The sequence below is a fragment of the Herpailurus yagouaroundi genome, unplaced genomic scaffold (genome assembly GCF_014898765.1).
Source record: "Herpailurus yagouaroundi ecotype Mexico unplaced genomic scaffold, PumYag 530, whole genome shotgun sequence".
NCBI classification, from domain to species: domain Eukaryota; kingdom Metazoa; phylum Chordata; class Mammalia; order Carnivora; family Felidae; genus Herpailurus; species Herpailurus yagouaroundi.
The window spans coordinates 3,545,127-3,572,092 of record NW_024412747.1 but is presented as its reverse complement, the minus strand read 5'-3'; the positions used below and the strand labels follow the sequence as shown (position 1 = coordinate 3,572,092).

The window sequence follows — 26,966 nt, the reverse complement described above, 5'->3', positions numbered from 1 at the left end:
TTTTTTTTTTTTTTTTTTTTTTTAACGTTTTACTTATTTTAGAGAGGACGGGGAGGGGCAGAGAGGGAGGGAGACACAGAATCCAAAGCAGGCTGTAGGCCCTAAGCTGTCAGCACAGAGCCCGACGTGGGGCTCGAACCCACGAACCGTGAGAGCGTGACCTGAGCCAAAGTCGGTGGCTTAACTGACTGAGCCACCCAGGCACCAAGTCCTAGAGTTTTAAAGGTAGAAGGCACCTTCGTGGATATTGGGACTTTGTCTCACTGATAGACACGGAAGGTAAAGAGAGGTCCTCGGGGCTGAGCGAAGCAGGTTCATGGCCATCTGGCCTGCTGTGCCCCTGAATCCAGATACTCCGGTGACAGACGACAAGGAAAAGTGCTAAAACTGAGGGCCAGGGTTCGGTGCGTCGTTAGGCGAGGGCCTCCGAACAGAGGTACATGCTCCTGGGCACCACTGCCCCTCCTGGGCTGCCTGCCAGCCTGCCTTAATCAGCGTGGGGCCCGGAGCCTTCTGGAGCGGCCTGGCCGGTGTGGGCGCTGTCAGATGGAGCGAGGTTGTGTTGACCAAGGACAGGGAGGGGTAGAGACAGAGCAGACTTGGCCTGACCAGTGGGAAGTGCCAACAGGAGAGGAAGGGAGGAGGCAGGTAGAGATGGTGAGGCCTTTCCCCCTGCCGTTCAGAGGAGGGCCGAGTGTCGGGAGCAGGTTAGGTGTGAGGCCCGGCTCCTGCTGCACAGAGCTCCTAGTCGGGCTGCGGGGGTGACACAGACATGCGCGTGCATGCACGCGCAGGTGCCCGGAAAGGCATCTTTGGCTCTGGGTCCGCTGGACAGGACAGGACGGCAGACTCTCAGGCTGGAGACGGCTGTCGGTACTTGTAGGGAGTTCTGGGCTTTACAGACGGGGAGGCAGCATCACTGTCGGTCCTGAGATCACGCAGGAAAGAAGCTTGCCTGGTGCTGGGGGCTCCCGTGTTCCTCAGGTCAGCGTGAGGCTGAGCAGGACTCACTCCTGGGGCCGTGAGCTTGCCAAGTTCAAAAGCAGGCGCTGGGGAGGTGGAGACCTGACCCTGGCCCCCTGTCACCTCCCTGCGGGTCCCTCACAACCTGGCCAGCCCAGGACCCAGACGGAGCACACCTTGCCTCCAGGCTACCGCACCCCAGAATTACAAGGCACGAACGGCATACACCTTTTTCTTTCATGGGGTTCTGTGGCTTTAAAGACACAGACAGCGGGACGCCTGGGTGGCCCAGTCAGTTAAGCGTCTGACTTCGGCTCAGTTGTGATTTCGTGGTTCGTGAGTTCAAGCCCCGCATCGGGCTCTGTGCTGACAGCTCAGAGCCTGGAGCCTGTTTCGGATTCTGTGTCTCCCTCTCTCTGCCCCTCCCCCGCTTGCGCTGGGTCTCTCTCTCTCTCAAAAATAAATAAACGTTAAAAAAATTAAAAATTAAAAAAAAAAAATAAAGACACGGACAGTCTCTGCAAAGATAGAGACACCGTGCTTGCCCTTGTTTTCACAGAGAGCTGACCTGAACAGCTGATCTCCCTAGAGCTGTCTTTTGCTCATCTCCAGGATTGCCACAGAAAGGGAAAAACCCCACATTTGGGTCTCAGGGACTTTGTCATGTCACCCTGCTCTGGTGAATGAGGGTGCTCAGCATGGGGAAACACTGAGGCAGCTGACTAATGACTGTCACCTGGGGAGAACAGGCCCCCGGGTTTGCATAATTTCCCCAATATGTCAGGAAGTGGGCACCACAGAGGGACCTTAATAAGAGCAAAGAGCGAATGTGTCATGGTTCCTAATCTTTTCGAGTGTGAAAGTTCCTTTTATGGTCAAGAAAGCCTCTGTGGTCACAGTTTAGAAGTTGTGCATTTAGAATCGTGGCTTGAGACGATAACACAAGGACTAACAATAGTAACAGCAGCAAACACACAGAGTGCCTGCAAGGTGGCCACGGTTGTCTAAGTGCTGTGTGTGTGTGTGTGTGTGTGTGTGTGTGTGTGTGAATCCACCTAATCGTCACAGAAACCTATGAGGTGGGCACTGTTACTAATTTCATTTTACAGATGTGGTACATGAGGCACAGAGAGGTTAGGCAACTTTTCCAAAGTCACCCAGCTGATAATTAGTGGAGCCATGATTCAAGTCCAGGGGAGCCAGCGCGAGTCCACACTCTTCACCAGCTTTACATGTCTCTGTGCCAGAGACAGACACACAGCTGTGGCCTGTGGACAGTGGGATACCGGGCCTTAGTGAGAATGCATGAAGCAGGGTGTGTGTTTCAGCCTTCGAATGTTGCAAACACATCACAGCGGGTGAACAAAGAAGTTGCACAAAGGTAGGGAAGGTGGTAACCTGTTCAGATGAAGTGAAAAGCCAGGCCAGAAGGTACTATGTATTTGTTATATGTGATACGTGTTATTTTGTGGACACATACTATTTATTTATATGTGATGTGTTATTTGGGAATACCTACCTACATAGTAAGAGTATAAGCTCTCCTGGGTATAGAAATGCTAGATTCAGAAAGCAAAGATACGTGCAGAGGAGGGAGGGGTCAGAGTGGGGGAGAGAGATGCTGGGAGCCTCGTGTTTATCTTTTTGATTTATTAAAAATAAAACAGACCTGGAGCAAACCTTGCAGGTCGTAACAGGGGGCCTGACCTGCGTGGTGGGTACATGAGTATTGGCTGTGTTACTTCTTTGGGTATACGTGACATATTCTATAATGAAGTTTGAACAGCTGTAAGTTTGCGAAGTTTTCAAACGAACGTGCCTACATACATTTAAAAGTAGTGCGTGTGTGAGCGAGAGAGACCTCCTGGTTTCTTCCGACCTCAGCCTGCGTGGTGCACACAGCGTCAGCCCCACTCCGTTCCTGCGAGACTCTCCCAGGGACCACGGCACTGAGGATCCAGGGTGCAGCTGGGGCGGTGGGGTCTGGAGACTGTTATGGGTGGGAAAGTTGGGGGGTGTCCGCCCTGCGTGTTCATTTCCAAGCGGCAGAGCTTCCGGGGATATGGAGCCCCGGAGACGCAGGTCGTGTTTGGTGGGGGTTCATCAGGCAGGATGTCTGCATGCGACTCTGAATCAAGTGCATGTTTGGAAGTTCAGTCGGTCGTCGCCGACAGTTCCTCTGGGGCCAGAGAGCTTTTGTTTAGTTTCGCTGAATGCACAAGGGAGACCGTCCTACGCGCAAAGAGTAGCGTGGGGAGTTTCTGCCAGAAGCAGCCAACGTGACATTAGGAAAAATGATTGTAAGGCAGCAAATGCCAACTTGAGTCAGTAGGAGGAAAAATAGGCAGGAGTTCAAAAGGTCGAGAGGGGTGGGTGAGAGGGTCAGGGACTGTAATTTACCAGGGGAAGGAGGCAGAGGTCAGCAGCCGCTCTCGAGCCTTTCTGCTTCTGTCCGAGCAAGTACGTCATCTATAGCCCTCCTGCGTCATCTGAAAGGTGATGCAAAGGGCCTGGGGTTACCAAGGGGACCTTGGAGGGCCCACAGTGGGGGGGGGTCACATTCTGCCCCAGCCACAGGGGCCAACTGGGGGACAGCTTCCAGCTTCACCCCATGTCTACCTGGAACTGGGTCTTAAATCAGAATCTGAGGAGGCAGGTTTGCGCAGTGACTTCTGCAACCCCAGATGACATCTTGGGAGAGTCCGCTAGTTTTCCTCCCGTGGGCACCCGTTCCGGGCAGGACTTTGTACAGTGGTGAGAGTGATGCTGAGCCCGTGGGGCGTCTGCGATGGGAAACACTGTATTTCTGTGATGGAGCAGCCACCTTCCAGGGCAGCAGCTGTGTGCTCCTGCCCTACCCTGTCCTCCCAGCCCTCACTGCCATGGGGGCCCGCTGAAAACCCTGGTGTTTTCACCGACTGTGTAGACACCAAAGGGATGTCGGGAAAGGAGACCTGACCCCTTCGTTCACCCTTCTCATTCCCCAAGAGGCAGCTGGGGCTCTCCCTTCATCAGAGCTCCAGCCAGACCTCACAGTCCCCCGGGGCCACCACCCCCTGCTGTCCCTGTGACACCCTGCGGCCCCTCCTTCCTGTCTCAGTTTCCCTGCCATGGGCCTCCCTCTGAGGGTGCCCTCCACCACCCCCCATCATCTAGCCTCTCTCTCACACCTCCTGTCTCCAGGCCCCTCTCCCTGGGGCCTGTCCCCTCCCCAGGCCCCTGTCTTGGCCTGCTGCTCGCTTCCTTCCTGCTCCTGCACTTGGGTGGTGACACAAACCGCTCCACACGGCCACCACCCTGTGAGATTTACAACACTGTCACCACTCCCAAGGAGACCCCTGTAGCCTGAAGCTCCCTGTGTCTCCCCAGATGCCCAGACCTGCGTCACCAATTACCTGCCTTCTGCCTTGGATTTGCCTTCACTTTCACCTCCCCTCTCAAGCCCCCGGCGGGCCCTTTGCTTCTCGTCCCCCTGCTGCCCCCACCCGATTCTCATCATCCCTGCTGCCCCCCTCCCCCCGCCCCCTGAAAGCACCGCTCCCATGTCCATTTCCCCCACTGAACACCTTCTGTGATGTCCCACCCGGGGACACACGTGCCTTCCTGCCCACGGGCTGCTGCTTCCCAGCCCTGCCGCTGTGCCACTGCCGTCCCGGAGCCGTAAGGTGCCCCCCTCGGCCATCCTCCTCTCCTCACGTCATCTCAGGTCTGCTCCTGCCTCCTCGTGCCACATCCTGCCTCCTCATAGCCACTTACACCCCCTCACACCCCCTCATACCCCCTCACACCTCCCTATGCTTCCCTACACCCGTTCACACCCCCTCGCACCCCCTCAAATCACTCATGCCTCTCCACACCTCTGCCCTCCTCACATCACTGGCATGTCTGTGTCTGGTTGTGAGTTTCTGGAGGTCAGGGACCACCTTTCCTCCATCTTACAGTCCTTGAGTCCAGATTCCGTGCGCCATGTCAGGTGACCTGATGTGAACGCCATCAATCTGAAAGTGGGAATGACACGGATTTTTGTCTGGTCTCAGATTTTCCTTAGCCATTCACACAGTCCCTGACTTCCTCCTCTCTGATTTTATGGGTCTGGTTTTGTACTGAGCAGGCAGGGCCTCTGCCGTCAGGAGCACCGTGAAACAGGCAAGGATGATTAATCTTTGTGTGCCTGCCCTTCAGGAGCTGTCTCCTCTCCCGACCGAGTTCCTGCCGAGGTCAGCGGGAGCTAGCAGTGGACTGGAGGAGATGGGCAGCCTGATAAGGGATCCCTGGCGGGCCAGAGAGCAGGGATTACCCACAATGCTTAGCTCCACGTCTGGGCACTAACCAACCTTTAATGACGTCTCTTGGAGCACAGATTGGATTAGGGGTGAGTGGAAGAGTTTGGATTTATTTTGCTGGAAATTTGGTCCAGACATTCATGCACTTTTCATTAATGGAGGCAAAAACTGTGCTGTAAAAAAATATACACGTACATGTATTTATATGTACATGCGTGTTTGCATGTGTGTGTACTTGTGTGGGGGGGTATATAATAACGGAATGTGTATATTGCGCTTTAAAATGGCAGGAATTTAAATACAGCTTTAAGGAACTTGACTTTTGGAGGATTAACTTGAAGGATAAAGGAAGATGTTCTCAGCACAGCTCGACTAGATTCAATTGCATTCGAGGCATACACTCATCACAAATTGTCAGCAGCGGGTTGAGTTTTTACAAATCGTGGACAAGCCTTGTATTTTGATGTGGTTATCACCTTGGCTTTGAGTTTAGAGAGGATCAGATGATTTACGATCAGATTGTGCCTTTCCCTGGTGAGGACCTTGTCCCTCCGGGCAAGGCGGGAGTTTGAGTTTTGTGGGGTTTCCCCCTCTTTTATTGCACAAGTCATTCCGTGGTCCCTCAGGGTGGACCCCCTGGTCCTTCAGGGTGGAACCCCTCACCCACGGGCCCCCCATGCTCAGCGCACTCCTTGGCTGCTGTGTTTAAGGGGGAAAAGTCTGAGTATCATTTAAAAGTTATCCTTCCTTCTTGTTTGTTGCGACTATTATTATTGCCATCATTACTCTTATTAAGGCCGCAGTGAACAGTCCATGCTTAGTGCCGAACTCTTTTCCCGAACTCTTTCATTCTCATTCAGAAGACCTTACGTGGCCAAGTAAGTTTGGAAAACTGGTGCCTACTGTATGTTTTGCTCAAAGATTTACAGCAGATCGGAGTCTTTTCCAGACTCTGGGAAGTTTCTGCGGGGAAAAACCGTTTAGCCTAGCAGTTCCTAAATGTGTTTGATCCCATGACATTTATTTCCCTAACACGGATGAATTCTCAGTTCTGTGGGAACACCTTGAGAAGCTGTGCCTCCGAGGAAATTTCTTAGAAGCGGAACTGTTGGAGCAAAGCGTGTGACTGCTTATGAGGCTTGCATCCTGGACCGAGTTTTTGATGGTCGCGGCTGGGCACGCCGCCCTTCACCACGCTCCGAGAGGGGTGTTCTGGGGTCCAGGCTGGCCTCGGAGGCAGTCCCCCCGCACCTGACTCTGTGCAGTCTACGAATGTATGCAGGCGAGCTACAGAGGCAGGGGGCTGTGGGAAGTTGAGAAACGTCTGTTTGGTTTGTAAAGAAGGTGGGCAGGTGGGCAGGTGGGGACTCCTTCCGCGCATCCAGCCTGAAGACCCAGCGCTGGCTGGTGGCGGGAGCAGCAGGGAGCCCTGTTCGCCTGAGTTGACCCTGATCCACCCAGACTCCCTCCTGTTGTCTCTGAGCCACCAGGAGCTGCTGCAAGGACCAGAGTGGGCAGTACTCCGGGCGAGACAAGAGGAGGCCGAGGTGCCCACCGCTGGAGCCCATGGCTTGCATGTCGGCTCCCTGCGCTCAGACCCGCTGAGGCCAGAGCCTCTTTCTGGTCTGCGTCCCATCTTGTCTCCTCTGGGTGTCTCCCCTCCAGCTGTAGGCCTCTTGAAGGCACTTGGCACAGAGCCGAGTCCACGGGATGCGACCACCTAGTCGTGCCCCATCCGGGGGACGCTATCCCATGGAGTGCCCTTGGGCCATGCCCGGGAGCACCGGGATAGGCCTGGTGTGTACGAGTAAACTGAGTCACTCAGGCCGAAGTTACCTGCCGTTGACCAAGCCCCACTAAGTGCGACACAACATTAAAAATATTTGCACATTGACTTGACAAGGTCAGGCACTTTTTCAAAATATTGTAGTTTCGGGACACATGGGTGGCTCAGTTGGTTCAGGGTCCAAGTTTGTGAGTTTGAGCCTGGCATCAGCCTCTGCTCTGACAGTGGAGAGCCTGCTTGAGATTCTCTCTCTCCTTCTCTCTCTGCCTCTCCCCTGCTCGTTCTCTCTCTCTCTCTCTCTCTCAAAATAAGTAAATAAACTTCATAAAAAAAAATGCTGTGGTTTTTTTCCACACTTTGATATCTATGAATTCTTAATTTTTTATTATTATTATATTTTTAGATGTTTATTTATTTTTGAGAGAGAGACAGAGCATGCGCAGGGGACAGGCAGAGAGAGAGGGAGACAGAGAATCTGAAGCAGGCTCCAGGCTTGAGCTGTCAGCACAAAGCCCGATGCGGGGCTCGAACTCACAAGCCATGAGATCATGACCTGAGCCGAAGTCAGACGCTTAACCGACTGAGCCACCAGGCGCCCCTGAAAATGTGTTTTAAAAGGAGGGTTGGTAGTTCTGCTGATTGAAAAGCCTGTGGGAATAGGTGTGGTCCCTCCTCCCCCAGATACAGAGTCTGTGCCTGAGGGTCCCCGTTGGCAGCCTGTTATTGGAGACTTGAGGGAGGGCAGCAGTGTATATGTCTGGGGGGCTGTCCATGGACCCTGAGCATCCCCTGATCTTTGTTCTTTGCATCATACCTCTCAGTGTCGTGTGATTATCGTGGTGGCCTCCTCCAGTGTGTTTTAAATTAACGATTGCAGAGCTATTCAAGAGTAGCGCTTTTTCTCATGAGGTGGTCCTTGGACTGGCTGGATCAGAATCACCTGGGGTCGGGAATGTATTAAAATGCAGATTCCTGGGCCCCTCCCCAGACGTACCAGGTTGGCACCTCTAAGGGTGGGGCTGTGGGATTTGCATCTTTAACAAGTTCCCTGGGTGATTTTTTTTTCTTTTAATTGAAACATAGTTGACACACAATGTTACGTTAGTTTTCCAGAGTACAACATAGTGATTCGACAAGTCTGTACATTACTCCGGGCTCCCCATGGTGAGCATAGTGACCGTCCCCATACCACGCTATTACCTTATTTACTGTCTTCCCTATGCTGTACTTTTCATCTCTGTAACTTACTAAGTTTATAACTGGGAGCTTATACTTCTGAATATCCCCTTCACCTATTTTGCCCATCCCCCCCCACCCCAGTTCTCTGCATCTAAGAGTCTGCTTGTCTGTTGGTTTGCTCTTTCAGATTCCACATCTGTATGAAATCACACGGTGTTGGTCTTTCTCTTTTCTCTGACCTATTTCACTTAGCATAGTACCCTATAGGTCCATCCATGTTGTCGCAAATGGCAAGATTTTATGCTTTTTTACGGTCAAGAAATGTTCCACCGTGTATGCATACCACTTCTTCTTCATCCGTTCATCTGTCTGTGGGCATTTAGGTTGCTTCTGTATATTGGCTATTGGAAATAATCCTGCAGTACTCATAGGGGTGTGTATCTTTTCAGAGTAGTATTTTTGTTTTCTTTGGGTAAATACTCAGTAGTGGAATTAGTGGATTGTATGATCCTTTTTTTAATGTTTTGGAGGATTTCTGTACTGTTTTCCCTATTGGTGGAGAGAGGGGATTAACTGCTGAAGGTCCTCAGAAGAAGGCCTTTTAGAAGGCTCCCAGAGGGAAATTGCATACGTGTTCTGGGAACTGGCCCTTAGAGCCATCACGGAGGCTCCGTTGTGACATCTGCATCCGCAGACTTGGCCAGGCACTTGGGATCCACCGAGGAATTTCCTGGGATTACTTTCAGATATCCCTCTTGCAAACGGATTTCTCACTGTGTCTTCCTCAGACCCGGGGGTTCGGTGGGGGGGGGGGCCGCCAATATTTAACCTGTGTGACCTCTCAGATCCCAGAGCTGCCCCCGCACCCCCCCCAACCATGCCCACCCCGTTCTCCCTTTGCCCCTCCTTCACTCTTTCCAGCTCTGGCAACGTATCTGCCCCTTAGATATTTTCAGGAGCTGAGCCAAATCCACGAGAAGTCCCAAGTACAAAGAGAGCTGCGAAGCTGGAGGGCGTGTTTGGGAGCTCGGTGCAGAGGGGCTCGCTCGGTAGCGGGGAATGCGGGGCTTCCCATACTCCCCATCCACGGCAAGGTCATCCCTGGAGAAGGGTCGCCCCTTCTCTACTCTCCCATACCCTCCCTTCTCCCAGAGTCACCCCCGCCCTGCAAAACACCAGGGGTCCAGGAGAGCCAGGGCATGAGCTCGTATGCTGCAGTGTCCTAGCCCCGCGCGGTCCCCGGGACTCGCCCGAGCTTGTCCCCGAAGCCCCTGCGCGCATGCGCACTACGTGTCGTGGCCGTGTCGCGGCCGGGCTGAAGGGAGCCGCCGCCTGCTTTCTCTGCTCATCGCCTCTCAGAGTCTCTGCCAGGCCGGCCGCTGCACCCTGCATGGACGCATTAGCAATTGTGCAGGACGCAAAAGCTGTGGCGAATTCCCAACACGTGACCTTTCTCCTATAGATAATGGTTTGATGCTTCTAGAGACCAGGGACATTGACAAAGTGGGCTGCAAAGTGTGAGGCCTGGGTGCGTGGATGCTTATGTTCAAACAGCATGAATTTGGTGCCAGTGAAAATTCTAATAAAGGGTAAGGGTAGGCTGTTTATCTCTGGTGGGAGTATGGGCTCAAGTATGAATCTTTATTAAATTTTTTTAATGTTTATTTTTTAGAGAGAGAGAGAGAATGCGAGTGGGTTGGGGCAGAGAGAGAGGGAGGCACAGAATCCGAAGCAGGCTCCAGGCACAGAGCTTGATGTGGGGCTCGAACTCACGAGCTGTGAGATCATGACCTGAGCCGAAGTCGGCCGCTCAACCAGCTGAGCCACCCAGGCGCCCTTCAAATATGAATCTTATCATAAGAGAAACACCTTGGCACTGGTAGACCAGTAATACCTTTACATTTTCTCCCCTTTTTACCATTTTCATCATTAAAAAAAATTTTTTTTTAAGTTTTATTTACTTTTGAGAGAGAGAGAGAGAGAGAGAACAAGGTTGGGGGCAGAGAGAGAACCCCCAGCAGGCTCCATACTGTCAGCATGGAGCCTGTTGCAGGGCTTGAACTCACCAACCATGAGATCATGACCTGAATCAAAACAAAAAGTCAGATGCTTAACTGACTAAGCCACCCAGGTGTCCCCCCACCCCCATTTTCACCATTTTTAAATACCTTGGTCTTGAAAATTGTATGGGTGGCTTAAAAAATCTTTAGCTTAACAAACATTCTCACAAAGCAGATCTGTCCATCTCAGAAGCTGTGCCCTGGCACCTGGGTATAAAGGGAAAGGGGCGTTGAAGCGATGATGTTGGTTTGTTGGTGTTGTCAACGTATCGCATCCCCAACCCGCCATGTTGTTCTGTCTTGCAGGTGATTTTCAAAGCCAAGTCAAAATATTCTCCAGAATTACTCAAATACCGGTAAGTACCCCGGGGGAATTTCCATCCGCGTCCAGCAAATACGTTTTTGACTATTTAGTACTCGGCGAGGCACCCTGAGGCAGAAATGTAGTCCTCGTCCTTGAGAACCAAACACTCTGTAAAGAGGTCCTTAAACAACACGAAAACTCACAGAATCAGGCAAAGCAGTGGTTGTTCAGGAGCAGGAGCAGTCTCTGCCTCGGGCTCTGTGCACTGTGAGAGTCACGGGAATTTTGTGGAAGAAGTCAGTCTGTGCTGAGCTGAGAGGAGAGGCTCATAATCTGGAAGGAAATGTCTTAAATCACATGCCACGTTTATGTGAAGAGGTCGATAGGCATGTTTTTCTGTGGAGAGGGCTCATGGGTTTCCCAAAATTTTCAGAGAGGTCTGTGACCCCACCACCCTCCACCCCAACGGCAAAGAACCAGTGGCTTAAAGAATGTGAGACTTGGTCAGGGGGAAAGGGAGACCAGGCATTCGGAAGGGGTGAGGCCAGCATACGGTGTTCTGATGTCCTTGCCCGGGAGGGCCCCACTGCCATGGGCGGATGTTTCTGAAAAGGCGACTTTGGCCAGTTACCTCCTTGAATCAGAATGAGAATGTATTTCCTTTGTTCCTTGAGAAGTGTGTAAAAATGTGTGCCTGTTATGTTTTACGTAAATATATAATTTGAAATGTATAAATGCTTTCTGTTTAAAATTCCAAAGATGTACTTTCATTCAGATGTAATTGACATACAATGTCGTATTAGTTTCAGGTGTACCACAGAATGATTTGATGTTGGTATATGTGTATTGCAAAATGATCACCTCAGTAAGTCTAGTTAACCTGCATTACCATCCATGGTTACAAAAATTGTTGTTTCTTGTGATGAGAACTTTTAAGATCACGGAAGTGCATATTTTGATCTCCCATTTTATATCCAAGAAAACTGAAATTGAGGAAGTGATATGACAGTACTCAGATCAAGAGACAAGTCTTGGCTACGTTTCTTTTTTTTCACCTCATCTTGATGTCTTTGTTCACTACTTTGTGCATGTTTCTACCAGACTACTCAACTGGGATTTTAGGGTCCACCATGAAATAATGTTACTATTATAATATAATAATAATAATAATAAATATTATGTAATAGTAAATATAATATAATATAATAATATAATATAATATGCTGTAATTGATATAATAAATATATAATATAATATAATATAATATAATATAATATAATATAATATAATATAATATGATTTTATTATAATAAGGAGAACCACTTAAAGGAGCAGTTCCCAAGTTAACTTCTCCGGAAGCAAAGTACCTGGCCTTTCCTCCGCACCCATAATCTCTGCCTCCATCCTCTTGACTCTGGAAATGTAGATCAGCTTTGGGGAGCCAAGAATGGGTGAAGATTGGGGTGGAGGAAGAATGTTCTGATTGGATCACGGAGCTGGTCTTGTCTTGGAAGCAGTTGGTTGAGCTTGGGGTAGTAAGGTGTCTTCTCGAAGTGAAATCCCAAAGCACTGGTCAGAAAATTTACAGCCTGAGCAGTTGGGGGATGGGATTCCTTTCGGTGAGAAGATGAGTGTGTGGGGACTGTACTTGATTCTGGAACCAAAGTGCAGACAGTAGGATAGGCTGTTTCTAGTGGGAGGGGATTTGCAGAGGGGGTTTCTCCGGGGAACCCGGAGAAACCCGGCTGGATGCGATGCTTGGGCTGGAGAAGGCATAAGAAGCCAGGAGGGGTAAGGTTTCAGTGGGAGAAGCCTGTTAACTCCGGTCTAATAATAAATCCTCAGAGTTATTCGTGTTTATCTCTTCTATCTCCTCTGCTTGATTCCCCATTTCCTTAAGCCCGATGCCCCTGCAGACATTTCAGGCCATGATTTATCCCTTGAGATGCTTTGATACATTGGCTTGTAAATAGACTGGCTTTTCTTTTTTTTTTTTTAATTTTTTTTTCAACGTTTATTTATTTCTGGGACAGAGAGAGACAGAGCATGAACGGGGGAGGGGCAGAGAGAGAGGGAGACACAGAATCGGAAACAGGCTCCAGGCTCCGAGCCATCAGCCCAGACAGAGCCTGACGGGGGGCTCGAACCCACGGACCGCGAGATCGTGACCTGGCTGAAGTCGGACGCTTAACCGACTGCGCCACCCAGGCGCCCCTAGACTGGCTTTTCTAATTGAATCATGACTCATTTGAAATGAAACAGTAGCCCTTAGTCTAGAACTGGTTGCAACTCCTCACCCCAAGCTACTCCCATAGCAGTTCGATGTTGTTGTTGTTTTTGAAGCTTATTTATTTACTTTGAGAGAGAGAGGGAGGGAGGGAGGGGCAGAGAGAGGAAGAGAGCGAGAGAGAATCCCAAGCAAGCACTGTCAGTGCAGAGCCCGATGCAGGGCTCGAACCTACGGGGCTGGGTGCTCGAGAACGCTTTGACTTTAAGCCTTTTAAACTGTTTTCCCTCCATCTTTGATTTTTTTGTTGTTGTTGGAAAGTAAAAATGTAATGAGCCAGGCTTTGCTTTTCCGGTTCTGTGAGGAATCCAAGCTCTAAGAAGAGAAATGGAAACGACGCTTTCTAATCCGTTAGCGCCATCCCCTCCCCGAAGGAGGTAGCCAAGTAGCAAAGTTCTGTCGTGTTGCATTAGCTGGCACTTCTGTCCCCAGGCCCGTGTGGGCAGGACTCTAGGAGCCACCTCAAAGGCCCACCGTCTCTGCGCTTGGGGACTAGCCAGAAGCTGATCCCTCTGGGCTCATGAGCAAAGTCGTCTTCCCAGATGCAGGGCCCCACTGATTTTCTTCTCCTTTGGCCTTTTTTTCTCATCATAGGCTGTTTATCCTGACCCTATGGTTTGAATTGAAAGGCGGTAATTCTGGGGGAGAGTGTACATTGTTGCCATGGAAACACACATTTGCCCTAGGATCTGTTCTGCACCCCTGCCCACCATCTAAATCTCTTTTCTGCAGAGCTGCAGACCCAGGAGGAAAAGTGAAGTTTTGTAAGGTGTTTTTTGGTTTTTTTTGTTTTTTGTAAAAAATGATAAAATAGAAAAAGATTGAAAGTTTGGAATGTGGACCTGTGGAAAGACAGAAACCAAATCTACTGAGCTCCCCTACTCTCCTCCCCACACAACCCCCATCCAGCCCTGAGGAAACACAGTGATGTTTTCCATCATAGGTTTTCATATACATTTCCTAGGACGGAGTTGTTTTACCACATTGACGATTTAGCTGACTTTTACCTTAATGTTGGAGTAAAAGTGCTTTTTCCATATTGTTGCACGTCTCACAACACAGCTTATTGAAGACAAAAACAGGCTTCGGTGCATCTGGGTGGCTCAGTCGGTTAAGCATCGGACTTCGGCCCAAGTCATGATCTCACAGTTTGTGGGTTCGAGCCCTGCACGGGGCTCTGTTCTCTCAGCACAGAGCCTGCTTCATATGCTCGCTCTCACTCTCTCTCTCTCTCTCTCTCTCTCTCTCTCTCTCTGCCTCTCCCCACCCCCCGTCTCAAAAATAAACATTAAAAAGAGAAAAAAGACAATAACAGGTTTCTGTTTGGCAGGTGGTCTTAGAAGCACTCAGAGCAGGCCGGGATAGAAATTATGGGGCAGGAAGGTTTTAGGCAGAAAGATCAGCTTGGGTAAAGACAGGGGGAGATGGGGACATCTGTGGGCTTCACGACAACACACAGACTGGCTTAATTAGGATGTGGGGCACCCACCGATTGACCTGGCTCCGTAGACTGATTGGGAGTGTGGCGGAGTAGAGGGTTTAGGGTGGGGTTTAGGGTGAGGGTCAATCTGGACACCAGCACGTTGGTTCTAGACAGAAGGCATGGGACCATGTGGTTGGTGAGGACGGGGAGGGGGGCACACTGAGGAGCAGGAATAAAGAATCTGTTGACCTTGACAGCTGAGTAAACCGGGGTTGTAATCAAGGAAGATCTTTATAGTTCAGGAGTCTGCAAAAAAAATGACAGTGCCTTTCATAGAAACAGGAAAAGAGAGAAGTGCTGGAGGAGGACCGTCGGGAATTAGGCTTGGACACGGTCTGAGGTGACAGGGTGGCAGCTGTTTGGAATGTGGGTCTGGTCGTAGGACGGGGGCAGTGGCTCAGGACAAGATCTTTATGAACCTGGCCATACAGAAGCTGTAAGAGTGAACGTATTTCCCAGGGAACGGGGGGTAGAGGAGAGAGCCAAGGGTGTCATCACTTTGGGGGAGGAAGGGGAGGAAGAGGAACCAGGGGCTATCCAAGGGGCAGGCTCAGACAGGGGAACGTGAGGCAGGTGAGGGCTGTGGAGTGATGGACAAGGGAGCACCGGGAAGATGGGGCAAGATGGCGGCCAAGAGTTGACACCTTTGGGTTTGCTGCGTGGGTCACGGGGGCCTGGGAGAATGTGGGGTCAGCAGGGGAGGACCTGCGGAGGAAAGAATGACAGGAAGAGGTAAAGACTTTGTGGGCAATAGGAGAGGCTGGGGTGAGACCGTGAGGCTCCGTGGCGTGAGAAACCAGAGAGGAGAAACCAGAAGGCGCAGGGCCCGCTGGATTGCCACAGCAGCTCTTTGAGGCAGAATAGGAATCCTCGTCTCTGTTTCTCGGATAAGGACACGCAGGCCAGAGTGGCCCAGAGACTCGCCTGACGTCTCAGCTCCATGTGTCGCCCACACCCTTCTTCTCTGGGTCACGCCAGGCAGGTGAGGGCAGGGCAGGGTGATGGAAAGGAGGGAGGGTGTGGCGGAGGCTTGGTTGCAAACCCAAGGTGGAAACGCGTGGCAGGGAGGCACCCCCCATACCAGCTGCCCTGGGTGCCACACGGTCAGTGTTATGTCTGGCTTCCTCACCCTTTACTTACGCTCTCTTTCTCCCTCTGCCCCTCCCTCCGTGGGTCCCGTCAGTGCCATGAGGTCTGGAGCTGGGACTACGATCCGGGATTCTGGGTCCCGGTCTGTCACGGCTTTGGAAGACACCGGTGTCGTTCTGTAGCTTCCAGACCACTTCGAGCCGATGGTTTCCATCTTTTGGATTTCCAAGTGTAGTCCAGTTAGACCAGTCTGGTTTTGAGCCAAGCAGGTCTAGTCCTTGTTTGCATATCTGCCGAAGGCAGTGAAGGGTATGGGCAGTCTTGAAGATAAGCGTGAGGCTGCGGATTTTGGTTCTAGTAAATCCGAGAAGTCTTTCTGTAGACCTTGCACCAGTCGCCCAGGACATGAGGAGATCTGGGAAACTACAAGGTAAAACTGGCAGCGACCTAGACATTTTGCGTCCGTTCAGCCTCAGGCAAGATGCTTGGGCAGATTTGCATCGCCGCACAATACTGCCTCAGTAGTGAGTGTTTCCGGGTCAATGTGAGCACCACCCAGACTCCCCCCTCCATCCGTGACTTTTTGGGGGGGGTACAGCCTTGTATACACACACACTTAGTCCTCAGCAACACCCTGCAAAGCAGGTGTTAATTTAGTCTGCGTTCAGATGACGAGGCTAAGGCTCCCACGGGGTGGTTTTGCCCAGGGTCCCCGAGCGCAGCCTAGTGGGTGCCCCCCTGAGACCCTCCTCTGACCTGGAGCCCATGCGCTTCACTCTCAGCGTGTCCTCGTGAGGAGTGAGCGCTCAGCGGGGGCTTCAGTCCGGACGTGCGCTGTCCCACCCAGTCCGCGTGGCCTCCCGGATGCAGGGAAGCGTGGCTCCGAGGGCACCTTCCTGAGGGCACAACATGTAGTTTTATCTGTAATTTTTTTTTAATTTTTTTTAACCTTTATTTATTTTTGAGACAGAGACAGAGCATGAACGGGGGAGGGTCAGAGAGAGGGAGACACAGAATCTGAAGCAGGCTCCAAGCTCTGAGCTGTCAGCACAGAGTTCGACGTGGGGCTCGAACTCACGGACCGCGAGATCATGACCTGAGCCGAAGTCGGCCGCTCAACCGACTGAGCCACCCAGGCGCCCCTTTTGTCTGTAACTTGCATCGTGGAACAGCCACCTCCGAAATCTGCCCTCGTAGGTGTCCGATAACTCTGGTACGTGCTGCTTCTAGCAGCCAACCAGAAAGTCCCGCGGTTTCCTTCTGGATGGATCCAGAACGTACAGCCAGCGTGCAGGCAGCGTCTGACATTTCTCACTGGTCCCTTCCAGGTTACCCCTCTATCTGGCCTCACTCTTCATCAGCCTCGTTTTCCTGTTGGTGAATTTAACCTGTGCGGTGTTGGTGAAGACGGGAAACTGGGAGAGGAAGGTCATTGTCTCCGTGCGTGTGGCCATTAATGACACTCTCTTTGTGCTGTGTGCCGTCTCGCTCTCCATCTGTCTCTACAAAATCTCGAAGATGTCCTTAGCCAACATTTACTTGGAGTCTAAGGTAGGTGGAATGACGGTCAAGGTCCCCTCGGTAAACTTATTCCGAAAATAGTTTCCTGGTTGCAAACAGACAACTCAACAAATACCTTTCACACCTGCCCTAGAAATGATTAGCCGTGCCGTGGTTGCCAAAACACAGAGCTGTGTAGTTCGTGAACTTTGTACGCAAGGAGGGTTCCGTTCGAGCTGGCTCAACGGAACCAAGAGTGCAGAATTACTGGCAGAGAGGTCATCTCTGGCTTATAGATACAGTGTTTAAAGGACTTGGCAGGATTGACCGTGCTGATAATATTCGTAGAAACACACACCCAGTGACCCCTATGCTCCAGGCACTTTTATAGAAGATAAGCGTTCTACACGGGGAAGCTAATGTAATCCTCACAAATCCCTGGGGGGAGGTATTATCCCCACTTCATGGACCAGGGGACCAGGGCGCAGAGGTCAGTAGCTCGCCCTGGGTTGCACACTCAGTGGATGCTCAGCTCAACTTGGGACCCGGCAGGCTGGCCCCGGGGTCTGTCAGGTGCGATTCACGCTCCCCTCGGGACCGGCCTGCATGTCAGGGGATGGTGGACATCCCAGTGTGTACAGCGCCCCCTGGGGTTCAGAACAATGTCTCTCTCCTGCTGATTAGTCAGGGATGGAGGCAGATGCTATGAGAGGGAGGCTCCTGGCCCCTTCTCTCGCTTTGCTGCTGTATGGCACACCCTCGAGTCTCTGTTTTCTCCTTCCTTTCCCTGGAGTTAGAAAGGACAGGGGCGCCTGGGGGGCTCAGACTGTTAAGCTCAGACCATCTGACTTCAGCTCGGGTCATGATCTCGTGGTTCATGAGTTCGAGCCCCACGTCGGGCTCTGTGCCGACGGCTCGGAGCCTGGAGCCTGCTTTGGTTCTGTGTCTCCCTCTATCTGCCCCTCCCCCATTCACGCTCTGTCTCTGTCTCTCAAAAATGAGTATTAAAAAAAAAAGGGGGGGGTGGATATGCTCCTGGGGTTGTGGTGCCCAGGTGCCCCTGAGCGGCTTGATCCCAAGCTTCCCTTTGTCCAGAAGCTCAGTGAAGTGTGGAGGCCGGGGAGCGGCCCCACCACACCAGTCACTTGACCTCTCTGGACCTTGGCTTTTCTCATTTGTAACATGGTTGAGTGACTTCCGTAGCTCCCTTGCTTCTCACCTTCCGCGACCGTGTCCTGCGGCAGACCCCCTTGGCTGCCTTCTGTGCCCCGAGGCCCAGCTGGCTGCGGTAAATGTTCGGTCTGCAGACCGTGAGGCAGCTCTGTCTCCACAGTGTCGTGTCTTCAGCAGTGACCAGTAGATTAAAATCTGTGCCTCTGACTTCAGAAATACAGAGCCGTGGGGCACCTGGGTGGCTCAGTCGGTTAAGCGTCCAACTTCGGCTCAGGTCATGATCTCACGGTCCGTGGGTTCGAGCCCCGCGTCGGGCTCTATGCTGACAGCTCAGCCTGTTTCAGATTCTGTGTCTCCCTCTCTCTGACCCTCCCCTGTTCATGCTCTCTCTCTGTCTCAAAAATAAATAAACATTAAAAAAATTAAAAAAAAAAAAATACAGAGCCATCACCAGGCATCCTATGAGTGGCTGACCTCTTGCAAAATCCCAAAAGACTTCGGTACAACCAGAATATGTTGTACCCACCAGAATAGTTCCCACTTATAAGTTCTCTCCCTCCATGCTTTACCTGTGGGTTCTCTCTCTCTCTCTCAAAATAAGTAAACATTAAAAAAAATTTTTTTTACAGAAAAAAACCCCACAAAAATCAGAATTGTGGTTTTTTACAGGAAGGGTTAAATTTCAGACTGCCAAAGACCATTTAGGTCACCCCTGTGGCAAACAAGCTAATAACCTACTACTGACAAAATAAAATACTATCTCATTAACTAGTGACTTCCAAATGCAAATCTCAAAAATCGATTTCAGTTTTTTGGTTATGTTTGTCAACTGTGTGTTTCTAGCTGGCACCCATTGACTGTAAATCGATAGCTTCCTAAATTGGGGCACAAATCACCAATTTCCATGTAATTCCAAGTCCAGAGTGATACTGTGACTCCAGTGCTTCCGGCTTAGAAGATTCTGGACTTTGAGGCAGTGCTCCCTGCCCAGAGCCACCATCAGCGGGATCGCACTCTCCCAGCTACCATCCTGCTGAGATGGGCTCTCCCTGGGCCACAGGCTGTGCACTGGGCTCATAAGTCAGGGGTCGTCTTGGAAATTGAACAACATAAGCCACTTGACTTTGCATTAAGCAAATGGCCCATATTTAAGGCATCTCCAGATTGACTTCCAGATTTTGAAGCATCTATATGAAGATAATCTGAAATTTGCAGAGGGGAGGGACACCTGGGTGGCTCAGTTGGTGAAGTGGCCGACTTCGGCTCAGGCCATGATCTTGTGTTTGTGGGTTCAGGCCTCTCATCAGGCTCTGTGCTGACAGCTCAGAGCATGGAACCTGTTTCGGATTCTGCATCTCCCTCTCTCTCTGCCCCTCCCCTGCTCATGCTCTGTCTCTCTCGCTCTCTCTCAAAAATACATTAAAAAATATTTTTTTTAATTAAAAATTTTTAGGGGGGATGTGGGATGCAATGAAGCTTGGGCTTCGGTCTGATGTCTGAGGGTGGAGCTTTGATGGGGCTCGCGGGCACCATAGCGCATGCCTCTGAGGCATTAGGCTGAACACAGGCCGGGTTCCGGGAGGAGGCCGGTGTCCCGGACCCGGATCGGGTGCAGCCCTCATGGCTCCCGCTCTTCCAGGGCTCCTCCGTGTGTCAAGTGACCGCCATCGGAGTGACCGTCATCCTCCTCTACGCCTCCCGGGCCTGCTACAACCTGTTCATCCTCTCGTTTTCTCAGAGCAAGAACGTCCATTCCTTTGATTACGACTGGTACAATGTATCAGACCAGGTCAGTGGGTGCCGGCGATCTGTCACCTGAACGGCGACTCTTTGCTTCGCAGCATCCCATGTGGCAGAGAGGTATAAGCTCCTTGCTTCTGCAGCTAAATAGCTGGGTGACCTTGCCGGTCGCTAACCTGTGTGGTATCTGCATCCTCATCTGTAAAATGGGATCATAGTACCTGCCTTGTTCCAGCTCACATTTCTGAGAGAACTAGGGTATATATGTGCACACACACACACAGAGACATGCGCACACAGACATGCAGGCACACACATGCATCCACTTCTCCTTTCTCCTTTCTGGGGCTCTTGTCAAGCAGTACTTAAAAAAAAATTTTAAGTGCTTCCATATAAATGTGAGATGGTTTCCTTAAAGGGTGAAATTTGCCAAGGGAAAACAGAGTGTATGCAGGTTTCAGAAAATACATAAAACCATGACTTAAAAAAAAAAATGGAGCCTGTAAACAACAACATTTGAGGAACTCGAGACAAAAATGACTGGGGTATTAAGGTGTTAGTAAAAGCTCCTTTTAGCAGTTGTCTCCATCTGCTATTCTTCTCATTTAATATATCCTAGAAGCTCATAAATTATAAAGCCACAAACAAAGGTAGCGACGTATCATTTGGGATTCTTGTCCAAATGAGAAAGACTGAACGTAAGTCATCCCCTCATTTGGGAAATAGCGACGCTTTGTCCTCAGCCGTGGACGGGGTGCTGGGGACACAAACGTTCACAGACTCCCTCCCTGCCTGGGGGAGCGACTTATGTCCACCGAGGAGAACACACACACAGGCCATTACAAGAGAGAAACAGAACTTCTGTTTTATGACAGGAGTCTACTGGATTGAATTGCAAAAGCCCTTAACTTTTCCTGGAAAAATACTGAATATTCAACCATATACAGATGCACTTCTAGAAATCCCAGCGGTGCTCAGTACCTGGGCCGGATTAAGACCCTGGAGGAAGGCACTAAATGACCACAATAAACACGTGAGGACAAAGGGAAATTCAGGACAGGCACATGGAAGGTGTCATAATTAGAAAAGATTAAAACAGCCACCACCACCCAAACCAATACCACACGTGCAGGATGGTAGAAAGTTGAGCACTGCTGAAGGTGTGCCCTGTTTTGAGAAAATCAAACATTAAAAAATAGAAACTTTGGGGCACTTGGGTGGCTCAGTCGGTTAAGCGTCCAGCTCTTGGTTTCAGCTCAGGTCATGATCTCACGGTTTATGGGTTTGAGCCCCACATCGGGCTCTGTGCTGACAGCGTGGAGCCTGCTTGGGGTTCTCCGTCTCCCTCTCTCTCTGTCCCACTCCTGCTCTCTCTCTCAAAATAAATAAATATACTTCAAATACACACACACACACACACACACACACACACATACATATAAACTTTAAGCAATAATAAATTAGAGACTTATTCGTAAGACAAAGGATCTCATGGAGTAAAATATACATAAAACTTACAATTGTAACCATTTTTAAGTGTACAGATCACTGGCATTAAGCACATTCCCATTGTTGGGCAACCATCACCACCTTCTGTCTCCAGAACTCGTTCATCTTCCCAAACTGAAACTTCATTAAACAACAGAGATTAGGTTTTAACAAAATAATTATTTCAATTTTTCTTTCAGTTAAGGGCTTCTGGTGATAACAAATTTAAAATACCATGACCTTGAAAGTCCTGTTGTTTTTTTTTAGGGAGATGGTTGTTCATGAGTAGCTAGATCTGTGGGTTGCAACTGAGAGAATCTAGGAGCAAATCTAACAGGTGGCCACAAGCTGCCCGCTATTCGTGTAGAATGAATAGAAGGGACAGCGTACTGCGGAGATGTAGCAGAAATGGGACTGGAGATGCAAAGCTCGAGAGGGATCCTTCCGAGAGTGGCGTGGTTAGTGCTGGTTACTGTACTTCAAATCCCACGTAATGGAGAAGGCAGAAGGATCGAGTTGAGGTGATTGGCCAGCTATGGCCCGATTTTGGCACACTGTCTAGGTTTGAGATGCTGGCCTCTCTGGTGGAGTTGCCCAGACACGACCATGTGTGCTTCTCACAGGCCCTGTGCCCTGCAGGAAGGGAGGGACGACGCACCAGGCCCATTCAGGGCCTGGTCCGGACAAACGTCCTGGACTCTGAACAGTTGTTTCCAGACAATCTAGCCTGTGCAATTGATGGGTTGGGGCTCCTGGGTGGCTCAGTTGGTTGAGCATCCGATTTTGGCTTGGGTCATAGTCCTGGGGTTATGGAGCCCATAGGGGATTCTCCCTCTCTCTCTCTCTGCCCCTCTCCCCCGCTTAAAAAATTCACGTGTTTATCCTAGGGATGAGACAAAGGGTCACAGTTACATGCCGCTCTTAAAAATTGGGGAGGGGGTGACATAACGTCTCATTATTTGATTGTTGAAGGAAAGAAAATCAATGTAAATTCAGGAGACTTGATTTGGATATGAGGAAGATTTTGGAGGCTGGAGGAGTAAAACATCAGAGATGGGCAGTTGATAATTGTCTCTCCTGTGTGGCTGAAATAAGCCCCCACCTGAGGTCTGGACCATTAGTCTTGCCTGATTTCAGCACGCACGTCGTAGCATTAGAATTAGTCTCTGTTCACGTTAGGAAGAATCCGATCAGACTTCTTTCCTCCGCCCTCAGTCTGGTGACTCCATTTCCTCTCTTTTCCGCAGGCGGATCTGAAAAACCAGCTGGGGGATGCCGGATATGTGGTGTTTGGAGTGGTTCTTTTCGTGTGGGAGCTCTTACCCACCACCTTGGTCGTCTACTTCTTCCGAGTTAGAAACCCTACAAAGGACCTTGTGAGTAGACCATTTGATGTTTGCAGAAAAGATCTGCCTCTAGTCACAAAACACGCAATCAGATTTTCTTCTCAGATTTTCAGTAGCGTGCCTCTTCTGTCCTGTCGTGTTATAAAAATTTCCCATGTCTGTCTGTGACTGTCTTTTTGCGTAACTCTTTTTGAGGCACATTCATTCTTCAGCTAATGCTTTTAGTTGTATCTCCGGCCTTGAGCTAGTGATCAGCTGTTTTTCTAAAACAACAACAGTGTCATTAGTATCTTAGCCTTGCCTTGGGGCGAACCCCATCTGTAAGCTTTGATTTTAGCAAAAGGGAAATAGAAAATGGGGCTCCAGTTCCTCACCCCGTGTTAAGCTGGAGGCGCGGTGATACGGAAACACCGTGAGGAGTGCTGACCCCACTGTCCCAGTTTGGTCCCATTTCTGCTCAGCCAGCTTCATATAAATGTCTTTATGAGGACGGGACAGAAAGTGCACGACTTCCTAGAGTGAGGAAACTCCTGGGAGTGTTGGCTTCGTGAATTATTCCAGCCACTCTAACCAGCCCTGGGATTTTGAGTCGCTGATCTATGAAACCCGTGGAAAAGTAGAGTAAGTGGGTCTTGGCCATTGTGAGCCAAGCGTGGGCGGTAAAGAAAGCAGCGATCCGATAACCAGCCCGCCGTGTTTTCCCCGCGGCACAGCCTGACCGAGGCCCCTGCAGACCAGGCAGGTGGGCAGTGTTTTTTAGACCCCGGGATCCGTTTCCTCCCCTTGCATGATTTTTTAGGAAGCCGCCCTGCACTTCATCTGACCTTTACTGGACTTGGGAACAGCCAGAGGCGTCTGTAATGGTCAGATCCTAAACACTTTGGGGTCACTGGCGAAGAGACAGGACCGGACGGGCAGGCAGTGGATTCTAGGCCGCGAGTGCAGCTGTATTGCTTTCTCTCCTTTCCTGAAGTCTTCTGGGCGCCTTGCTTGCCTGACTGAGGGATAGGGCGGGGTCTCTTAATCACACTCCCGTGCCCAGCGAGACCTCACCCAGGCATCATGTGCCTTTTCGTCACTTCCCTGTGTTTCAGGGACTTCAGAACTGGGCTCCCTAAGCCCAAGGCAGCCTGAAGGAGAGAGTAGGTGTCCAAATTTAACGACAGAAAGGCTAACGTGATAGTGTTCAAGGTACTATTTTCTTAAATGAATGCAGAATAATGTCTCAATTTGTACTCTCAGATCTCACTGTCCAGGGAAATAGGTCACCCTTAACATACTCTGTGTAGCTGGAGTTACTTGGTTGTAGTGCCTTGAATAGCTCTGCTGTTGAGGGCATTTTCTAGAGCAGTGGTTCTTAAACTTTTCAGTCTCAGGATACTTTACACGGATTCATTTTTTTTTTTTTTTTTACTGATCTGTAACTGACATATCAATATTTCAGGGGTACAGTGTAATGGTTTGATATCTGCATATATTGCAAAATGATCACTATAAGTCCAGCTGACGTCCATCACCGTGTAGTTACAGGGTTTTTTTTTCTTGTGATGAGAACTTTCGAGGTCCATGCTCTGAAGTACTTTCAAATATGCAGTACCCTATTAGTAACTGTGGGCCCCGTGCTATGCGTGACATCCCCAGGACCTACTTTATCACTGGAAGTTTGTACCTTTTGGCCCCCTCGCCCATTTTGCCCACCCCCCATCCTCCACCTCAGGCCAGCACCCGTCTGATCTTTATATCCATGTGGGTTTTCTTGGTTTACTTTTAGAATCCACCTAGGTGAGATCTTACTGTATTTATCATTTTCTGTCTGACTTATTTCACTTAGCATAACGCCCTCAAGGTTTATCCATGTTGTTGCAAGTGGCAAGATTTTGTTCTTTTTCTTGGTTGAGTAATACTCCAGCACGTATAGCTTTTCCTTAGCTTTTCATCCATTGATGAACTTTTAGGTGGTTTCCATGTCCTGGCTATTGTTAATAATGCTGCAGTGAACACCAGGGTGCATGTGTCTTTTCAAGTTAATGTTTTTATTTTCTTCAGATAAACAGGTAGAAGTGGAATTAAGGGATTGTAGGGTAGTTCAATTTTAATTTTTTTGAGGAACCTCGGTACTGTTTTCCACAGCTGCACCAGTTTGCATTCCCACCAGGAGTGTACAAGGATTTCCTTTTCTTCACATCCTAGCCAATACTTGTTACTTTTTGTCTTTTTCATTGTAGCCATTCTGACAGGTGTGAGGCGGTCGCTCACTGTGGTTTTGATTTGTTTGATGACTAGTGAGGTTCACATCTTTTCACATGCCTGTTGGCCATCTGTAGGTCTCTGGGAAAATGTCTGCTCAGGTCCTTTGCCTGTTTTTAATTGGGTTTTTGCTATTGAGTTGTAGGAGTTCATATATTTTGGAGATTGGATATATGATTGGATAGATTGGATATTTTGGATATTGGATATAGATTTGCAGAAATCTTCTCCTATTCAGTATGTTGTCTTTTCATTTTGTTTATGGTTTCCTTTGCTGTGTGGAAGGAAGCTTTTTAGTTGATGTGGTCCTGCTTGTTTGGTTTTGCTTTTGTGTCATTTACTTTTGGTGCCAGATCATTGCCAGGACTGACATCAGGGAGATTATCACCTGTGTTTTCTTTTAGGAGGAGTTTTATGGTTTTAATTCTCACATTCAAGTAGTTAATCCATTTTGAGTTAATTTTTGTATTTAGTATAAGATAGTCGTCCAGTTGCATTCTTTTCCATGTGACTGTCCAGTTTTCCCAACACCATCTCTTGAAAAGGCTGTTCTGTTTCCATTATGTGTTCATGGTTGCTTTGTTATAAAGTGATTGACCATGTAAGCATGGGGTTCTTTCTGCGCCCTCAGTTCTGTTCCATTGATCTAGGTGTCTTGTTTTTATGGCAATACTGTACTGTTTTGATTACTGTATCTTTGTAATATAGTTTGAAATCAGGGAGCGTGACACAGCTTTGTTCTCCTTTTTCAAGATTGCTTTGGCTCTTAGGGGTTACACCAATAAATTATTGAGCACCCCAGAGGCTCTTGTTTGGAGGTGTGTGTGTGTGTGTGTGTGTGTGTGTGTGTGTGTGTGTGTGTAATTTAAAACCAACAGAGCCTGGGTGGCTCAGCTGAGCATCCAACTTCAGCTTAGGTCATGATCTCACAGTTCATAAGTTCAAGCCCTGCATCGGACTTGCTGCTCTCAGCACAGATCCTGCTTCAGATCCTCTGTGCCCCCTCTCTCTGCCCCTCCCCCATCTATCCTCCATCTCTCTCTCTCTCTCTCTCTCTCTCTCTCTTTCTTTCTCGGTCTCCTCTTTCTCTCAAAAATGAATAAACATTAAAAAATGCACTAAAGGGGCGCCTGGGTGGCGCAGTCGGTTAAGCGTCCGACTTCAGCCAGGTCACGATCTCGCGGTCCGTGAGTTCAAGCCCCGCGTCAGGCTCTGGGCTGATGGCTCAGAGCCTGGAGCCTGTTTCCGATTCTGTGTCTCCCTCTCTCTCTGCCCCTCCCCCATTCATGCTCTGTCTCTCTCTGTCCCAAAAATAAAGGTTGAAAAAAAAATTTTTTTTTAAAATGCACTAAAAATAATAAACATTACCCTAATTTTTTTTTTATGAGAAAGAACATTATCCAGACCAAAATAGAAGAGTATTATTGTCTTAAACTGGGGGTGGGGGTGGGGGTTGACCTGCTTTTAATAGAAGACATCTGGATTCTGCTTCTGTTGTAATATGTTGTTTTGGTTGAGTATATGAAGAAAATTCCCCTCACAGAAAGATGTGGTTGCAATGAAGTGGAGTGTTCTAATAAGTTTGAACGTAATTGTGGATATTTTTCTTTGATAAACATCAAAACTGACAAGTTGTGGTTTCTTAAAAGGTACCTGCAGTGTGGACTCTAGAACCATACCAGTGAACTTTCCGGATTGTTGTACATGGACATCCATCAGTTTGTCTTGTGCTTTGAATGGATCTTTTACCCACACATCATTTGTAATATGCATCAGTCATCAGGAAGACACTGGCTTACTGAGTTATGCAGATCTTCTAAAATTCATTCATTAAATATCACCACTGATCTCATCAGGAAAATCTTTAAGTATTGGGATGCCCTCTAGCTCACGGTGGGGAATACAGGTTTTCCAAAGCTTTAATTTGGGCTTAAAAGCTCAAATTTGATCAGTGACCACAAATACCATCCACACATTCTCTTTCATTTACTTTCAAGCGTCCGTCAAATACCCATGTCCAAAAAAGCATGGTCTGAGT

The 26,966-nt window shown here is 49.4% G+C and overlaps 1 protein-coding gene across 4 annotated transcripts in view; it reads left to right on the top strand.

Moving 5' to 3' along the window:
- Positions 1–26,966, top strand: part of GPR137B (G protein-coupled receptor 137B) — a 64,116-nt gene that overhangs the window by 11,223 nt on the left and 25,927 nt on the right. For 3 of the 4 annotated variants that reach the window (XM_040464874.1, XM_040464873.1, XM_040464875.1), the window contains exons 2-5: positions 10,578–10,627; positions 16,763–16,985; positions 19,747–19,896; positions 22,583–22,711. In XM_040464874.1, coding sequence (XP_040320808.1) covers positions 10,578–10,627; positions 16,763–16,985; positions 19,747–19,896; positions 22,583–22,711 — 552 coding nt within the window. Of the gene's footprint in view, positions 1–10,577; positions 10,628–16,762; positions 16,986–19,746; positions 19,897–22,582; positions 22,712–26,577; positions 26,776–26,966 lie in introns of those variants that run through there. The other variant, XM_040464876.1, reaches the window with a different exon arrangement.